The sequence below is a fragment of the Cebus imitator genome, unplaced genomic scaffold, assembly GCF_001604975.1.
Source record: "Cebus imitator isolate Cc_AM_T3 unplaced genomic scaffold, Cebus_imitator-1.0 Scaffold445, whole genome shotgun sequence".
Lineage (NCBI taxonomy): Eukaryota > Metazoa > Chordata > Mammalia > Primates > Cebidae > Cebus > Cebus imitator.
Genome location: NW_016107760.1, coordinates 383,666 through 391,031, shown reverse-complemented (window position 1 = coordinate 391,031; position 7,366 = coordinate 383,666). Strand labels below are relative to the sequence as shown.

Sequence of the window (7,366 nt, the reverse complement as noted above, 5' to 3'; positions counted from 1 at the left end):
TGGAGACAGTCTCGCTCTGTAGCCCAGGCTGGAGTGCGGTGGCACGATCTCAGCTCACTGCAACCTCTGCCTCCTGGGTCTTGGTTCAAGCAATTCTCTTGCCTCAGCCTCCCCAGTAGCTGGGATTACAGGCACTCGCCACTATGCCCAGCTAATTTTTGTATTTTTAGTAAATACGGGGTTTCACCACTTTGGCCAGGCTGGTCTGAAACTCCTGACCTCCTGATCCACCCGCCTCTGCCTCCTAAAGTGCTGGAATTTACAGGCGTGAGCCACCATGCCCGTACATGCTGCTTCTTCATAGGATATTTTCTTTCTCTTTTATCTCGTTTTGTCGCCCATGATCTCCACTCACTGCAACCTCCACCTCCTGGATTCAAGCGATTCTCCTGCTTCAGCCTCCTGAGTAGCTCAGACTACAGGTGCCCACCACCACACCTGGCTAATTTTTTTTTGTATTTTTTTAGAGATGGGGTTACCCCTTGTTGGCAGGCTAGTCTCAAACTCCTGACCTCAGGTGATCTACCCACCTCGGCATCCCAAGTGCTGGGATTACAGGCATGAGTCACCATAGCTGGCCTCAAAAGAATATTTTCAATACATCTCTCTCATACTCAAACACCTATAAAAGCTGCCTAAATTCCCCATCCTCAAATTTGAGGGCATTTAATCAACTTCTGTCACCCTCACTTTTCTTAGCTGAGGTCTCATCATTCCCCAGCCAAGAACCTCTCCATTAGCCAGGCTCAAAAATTAGCCAGGTGTGGTGGTGGACTCTTGCAGTTTCAGCTACTCAGGAGGCTGAGGCACTAGAATAGCTTGAACTTGGGAGGTGGCGGTTGCAGTGAGCCGAGATCACACCACTGCACTCCAGCCTGGGCAACAAAGTGAGACTCTGTCTCAAAAATAGATAGATAGACAGACAGATAGATAGATAAAGGCAATTGTGGCCCACCAGGTCATTTTAAACAGAAGAGTGCCATGGTCCAAATTGCTTTTCTTTCTTTCTTTCTTTTTGAGACAGAGTCTTGCTCTGTTTCCCAGGCTGGAGTGCAGTGGCGCAACCTTGGCTCACGGCAACCTCCGCCTCCTCCCTGGTTCAAGCAATTCTTCTGCCTCAGCCTCCCGAGTAGCTGGGATTACAGGTGTGCACCACCACACCCAGCTAATTTTTTTTGGTATTTTTAGTAGAGACGGGGTTTCACCATGTTGGCCAGGATGGTGTCGATCTCTTGACTTTGTGATCCACCTGCCTTGGCCTCCCAAAGTGCTGGGATTACAGGCGTGAGCTTTTTGTTTTTGAGACAGACTTTCACTCTTGTTGCTCAGGCTGGAGTGCAACGGCGGGCTCTGGGCTCACTGAAACCCCCGCCTCCTGGGTTCAAGTGATTCTTCTGCCTCAGCCTCCTGATTAGCTGGGATTACAGGCATGTGCCACCACGCCCGGCTAATTTTCTATTTTTAGTAGAGATGGGGTTTCTCCGTTTCGGTCAGGCTGGTGTTTATTTATTTATTTTTTTATGACAACCTTTAATCCATCTTGAATTAGGCTGGTCTTTAACTCCCAACCTCAGGTGATCCACCTGCTTTGGCCTCCCAAAGTGCTGGGATTACAGGCGTGAGCCACTGCACCTGTCCTCTCCCAGTTACTAAATGAAAAACTAATGTAGATTCTGCAGTGGCAAAATTTAACAGACGTAATTAAGGTTCCAGGTTTTTAAGATAGGGAGATTATCCACAAGGTAGGCCTGACATGATCTGATAAGCCTTTAAAGTAGACTGGGCTTTTCCTGAAAACAAGATTCAAAGAGGGAGAAGGATGTGGTGGGAGAGAAATTCTCTGTTGATGACTTTGAAGATGGAGTAGGCCATGTGACAAGGAATGTAGGTGGTCTCTAGGAGCTGAGAGTAGTTCCCAGGTGGCAGCTAGCAAGGAAATAGTGACCAAAGTTTTTTTTTTTTTTTTCTTTGAGATGGAGTTTCACTCATGTTACCCAGGCTGGAGTGCAATGGCGCGATCTCGGCTCACCGCAACCTCCGCCTCCTGGGTTCAGGCAATTCTCCTGCCTCAGCCTCCTGAGTAGCTGGGATTACATGCACGCACCACCATGCCCAGCTAATTTTTTGTATTTTTTTTTTAGTAGAGACGGGGTTTCACCATGTTGACCAGGATGGTCTCGATCTCTTGACCTCGTGATCCACCCGCCTCGGCCTCCCAAAGTGCTGGGATTACAGGCGTGAGCCACCGTGCCTGGCCAACAGCTTATAATTTGTTAAGCAGTGATGAATACGAATGCATTTGCTTTTGTAGATCTTGCTTTTGTTGATTTCATGTGTGTATGTGTGTTAGTAAACTGCAAGTTCCTGGATAAGAGGAAAAGGATTTTTTTAAAAAATTTTTGTACCCCCTTCCTACTACAGCCATAATGTGATGCTATTAGGGTGACTTGCCTTAACTGATATGTTGGAGTTAATGGGAGATAAGAAATCCTTGACCATGAAAGTACCTGTTGTTAAGCAGCAGCTAGAATCACTACCATTGTCAAGTGCCTCCTGCCTCTCATGTTAGAAACAAATTCCTGCACATCTGTTATCTTCCGGACATCTTCACGGGGATGTCTCACCAGTCCCATGAACTCAGTAAGTCCCACTCAAAATTTCCTCTCCCAAACTTGTCCCTCTCTCTCTATTCTGTAATTCTGCTAATGGCACCATCAGATCCCCAGTTATCTTGGGGTTTAGAGTTTCACCCACTGTTGACTCCTTCCCGTCTCTCGCCTCCATATTCAACCTGTTGCCAGGTCTTCCCCATTCATTCATATCCTACTCGCCTTTATTGTCACTGCCTGGTTCAGTATCTGGCACCTAAAATACTGCAAGAGTCTCCTGCCTGCTCTCTTGAGATCAATTTCTGATAAGCACAGCTCTAACGATGTCACTTCCCTGCTCAATGGACTTCCAAATAATCCATTAGCTTGGTATTCGAAACTCTTGATGGCTTAACCCAAGCCTACCTTTCTATTTTCAATAATTTTTAAATGTGTATTATGCCTATCTTCTAAGTTATTTTGGTTTGACCTTTTAAAAATTCTCCTTTAAAACTGTTATTGCTTTTGCAGGTCCACCTACTGCGACTCTTCCGGCCACCTGCAGCTCTTCTAAGTGCATCTCACAGTTCCTTTGACTTCAGACCCACTGTCCCTGCAGTCGGATAGTCTCATACCTTGGATTCTTCTGAACATATAATAGCCGCTTGGGTTGTTGAACTACCAAGGGAAAAATGTGGTTCCAGAGCCAAATTGTGAGTGCCCAAAGCAAAAAAACAAAAAAACAAACAAACAAAAAAAACCTACTCTGCCTGCCTTAAGCTCTCATTTCATTTTCCTCTGGGGTAATCATTGGCCTAAGCGTTGAGCGCCCAAGCCTGCATTTAGTCCCACAGCACCCCTCCATCAGAGTCAAGGCGATTTATTCTTTTGATTTTCCGTGATTTTAACCAATCACCCTCCTCCCCACCTCCGCCCTCAGTCTCCGATGTCCGCAGGGCTTGGGCACCCTAGAGTTGCCGCTTTGTGAGAACCGGTTTTGCCTCCGCCCACTCCTTCGTCCTCTGGTTTGGGACTTCCAAACTTCTCCTCTCCTCCTCCCGGGGCATGGTGAGCACTTTCATGAATGATCTGGTCACAAAACAACAACAACAACAAAAATAATAGAGAAAGAAAAATTTAAAAAGCCAAAAACTTCCCAAGGTTTGCCTTAGAATTGGCAGGTGGGGATGGACCCCGTTCCACCACGAGGTCCTCGAGCGCCCGGGGCTCCCGCGTACCCAGCGCCTCTGCCCTCGCCGCCCCGCCCCGGGCCTCCCGCGGGGCTTTAATGACATAAGCAACTTTCCTCCAGCACCCCCCGCCCCGTCTTGGTATGGCCTGTCCGGCGCTCGACGTTCCACCCCCCTCTCTCTGCTTTCAGGTTGGTTCATCCCCCGTCTACACTGGGGTGGTGCTTAGCCGGCGCCAGACCGACCCTCGACTTCGGAGAGGTAGCGCGGTACCTTTGGGTGCTTCCGCCTCCCCTTCTCCGGCTGCTTCTGCCTCCTCGGCCTCCTCGCCCGCCGCGGGAACCCGAGACCCCAGTGTATGCCCCACCCCTAACACCGTCCGCGATATGTCCACCCCGGCTCGCCGGCGCCTCATGCGGGACTTCAAGAGGTAAACTGAGGGGACGGCCGAGGCCGGGGGCTGCGAGCCGGGGCACAGGGCGGGTCCCGAGGCGCGCCGGGCGGGGAGGGCTGGGGAGCAGCCGGGAGCGGGCGCCAGTGCCGGCCTAGGGGGACCTCTGTCTGTCTTCCGGAAGGTTGCAGGAGGATCCTCCAGCCGGAGTCAGCGGGGCTCCGTCCGAGAACAACATAATGGTGTGGAACGCGGTCATTTTCGGGTGAGTCTGCGTTCGTGGCGGTGGCGAGAGACCTGGGGACGTGAGCCGCCTTGGTCTGCTCTCCGAGGCCGGCCCCCTCGGGCCGGGGAGAATGTTTGGGTCTGGCTGGGCCTAGGCGCCTCCCCGGAGCCTGTGCCTCGATTAGCTCAGTTCCCGCTGCCAGGGGGAACCGCTTGGGGTTCTAGGGGGGCGGGGCGGGGAGTGGTGGCGGTTAGGCGCAGCGGCCTGCGCTGTGTCTCTGAACCCAGGACATCTATTTGTAGTGGCTTCCGACCCAGGCAGCAGTGCTGGATAGCCATCTCAGATGAAGCAGGGAGAAGGGGGCCCCTTAAGCGGGAACTGACCATTTTTCTCTGTGTTGCAGGCCTGAAGGGACCCCATTTGAGGATGGTAAGAGAGAGTTTCTTTACCCACCTTTCAGGAGCCTGATCACCTGGGGAAAGGGTTCCCAGTCATCCTGGAAGTGTCTCCTACTTAGGAACCTGCCTCTGCCTAGCCTCTGTCTGCTAAAGGCTTCAATGGAGTGCAGTGTGTGGCTGGTTGTTCTGGATATTATATGCTTGACTGGAACTGCACCTTTCTTCTTGCTTTCTTTTTAAAATAGTCTGGGTAAGGCAGTCACTTTTTAAAAGGAGCAATCATAGCACTGGTATTAAGGATTTTTGAAGCTTGGGCTGTGATTCTGCTAAATTCAGCCCTCCATCACTGAATTAGTATAAACCCAGCCAGTTGCTGACAGTCAGCAGAGACCCCAGAGACCGTCTGGTTCAGAATTCTACCCCATGGGCAGGAATTGTGTTCAGCAGGGGCTTGGTAGGTGTGTGTTGGATGTTGAATCCCTTACATACAACTGTCTGGTTTCTACAATCTGACGTTGAATGCCTGTCAGCCTCAGTGCTCTAAGATGGTCTTATATATCTCAGTTGAATATAGTATTCTTTCTTATTTGTCTTTTTGTTTTTTTTTGAGACGGAGTCTTGCTCTGTTGCCCAGGCTGGAGTGCAGTGGCACGATCTCTGCTCACTGCAACCTCTGCCTTCCGGGTTCAAGCAATTCTCCTGCCTCAGGCTCCTGAGTAGCTGGGATTACAGGCCCGCAGCACCACACCCAGCTAATTTTTGTACTTTTAGTAGAGACAGGGTTTCACCATGTTGGTCACGCTGACCTTGTGATCTGCCCGCCTCGGCCTCCCAAAGTGCTGGGATTACAGAGGTGAGCCACCGAGCCTGGCCATTCTTTCTTATTTTTAAATGAATTTGCAGTGTGTGCTTTCCTCAAGACATTATGGTCAGTAATTTCAAAGCAGCTTCACAATTGAAGTTTGCCTTAATGTACCCTTTTAATCAGTGTCCAGCCTACTTGAAGATACTGCATGTACCAGTAGCTACATAATTTGTAATTGATTTAGGTTTGACTTTTAAAAACACATATGTAAATTGCTTTTTAAAAACTTTATGGGTTTAGATAATTATAGATTCATATGCAGTTGCAGGAAATAATAGAGACCCTTTATACACTTAACTCAGTCCTCTCCCCAAACCCTCCCGTTTGGTAATATCTTGAATGACTATACCCTATCACAACCAGGAAAATGACATTGATTGTTCTATACTCAGGTGTGTGTGTATGGTGTGTGTGTGTGTGTGTGTGTGGTTATTTTTTCAAAGTTTAATACATTTAAAGGATGATTAAAGTATTGGAACTCATGAAATTCTTTAATATTTGAGGTGTTTTAAAAAAAGGAAAAGGGGTCTTTCTGTTTTTCCTCAATGATTTATCTTCCTTCAGTCACATAGCATTTACACACACACACACACACACACACACACACACACACACACTTCAGTTTGAAGATGGGAACAGAAACATTTCTGCAAACTACTTAATACATACTTATGTTGCTGAGACGGATTGCATTTTGATGCCACCAGTCTGCAAAATGTTGTGAGGTAAGTCAATATCAACTAAGTCTATAATTCATCTCAAATACTTAGATTTCCCCAGGAAACTGTGGACAATCACCTGAATATTTTCAGCTTCCTCTCTGCCTTTACCTGCTGGGTAAATATCTTTGCTCTTCAGGGATGCAATGAAATGACAGCAGGAGACAGTGATTATAAGGGCATACTACTTTGGCTCAGTTAATAATTTGAATTGATCTGTAGCAAGAAAACTATAGCTAGACCTAATTTTCCTCTACCAGATTGGCACTAGTTCTTTATACCTGAGCTTTAAATGTACAGATTAACTGTGTTTTGCTTTAGCTCTAGAAAGCTTTGTTTTCTTGTTTTCTTTCTTTTGAGACAAGTCTTATTCCATCACCCAGGCTGGAGTGCAGGGGCGCCATCTCGGTTCACTGCAACCTCTGCCTCCTGGGTTGAAGCAATTCTCCTGCCTCAGCCTGAGTAGCTGGGATTACAGGCACATGCCACTACCCGTGGCTAATTTTTGTATTTTTAGTAGAAACGGGGTTTTACCATGTTGTTCAGGCTGGTCTCGAACTCCTGACCACATGATCTGCCTGCCTGGGCTTCCCGAAGTGCTGGGATTACAGGCGTGAGCCACCGTTCCTGGCCTCAGCTTTGCTTTCATTGGCTTCTTTTTTCCTCGTTTTACTCTGTTTTATGCTGGGCACAGCTTTATTAATAGTACATCACTTTGTTGGGGGTTGGCTACCTAGGTATTTCAAGGGTGCTTCTCTTAAGTGGTATGAATTGAAAAGGTACTTACTGAATCCATTATCTGTCAGGACTGTCGGCTTTGACATTACTGACTCGATTTTTGATGATGTGTATCTCCATCCTAGCATTACTGACTCAGGCTGGCTGATGTGTTCTGTTGAACAGTCTGCTACCCATGGATGCTTCCTCAGGTGTTTGGAACACTGTGACAACCAAAAAATATTTTTTAAACCTTTTTTTTTTTTTTTTTT

General features: G+C 47.9%; 1 protein-coding gene across 1 annotated transcript in view; it reads left to right on the top strand.

Annotated features, from left to right (window-relative positions):
• The first annotated feature begins 3,920 nt into the window (after positions 1–3,920).
• The window catches only part of UBE2A (ubiquitin conjugating enzyme E2 A), a 10,083-nt gene continuing 6,637 nt past the window's right edge, over positions 3,921–7,366 (top strand). Inside the window, exons 1-3 of the mRNA XM_017511245.2 lie at positions 3,921–4,208; positions 4,354–4,434; positions 4,799–4,824. Of these exons, the coding sequence (XP_017366734.2) occupies positions 3,922–4,208; positions 4,354–4,434; positions 4,799–4,824 (394 nt within the window). The 5' untranslated portion in view covers position 3,921. The remainder of the gene's footprint in view (positions 4,209–4,353; positions 4,435–4,798; positions 4,825–7,366) is intronic.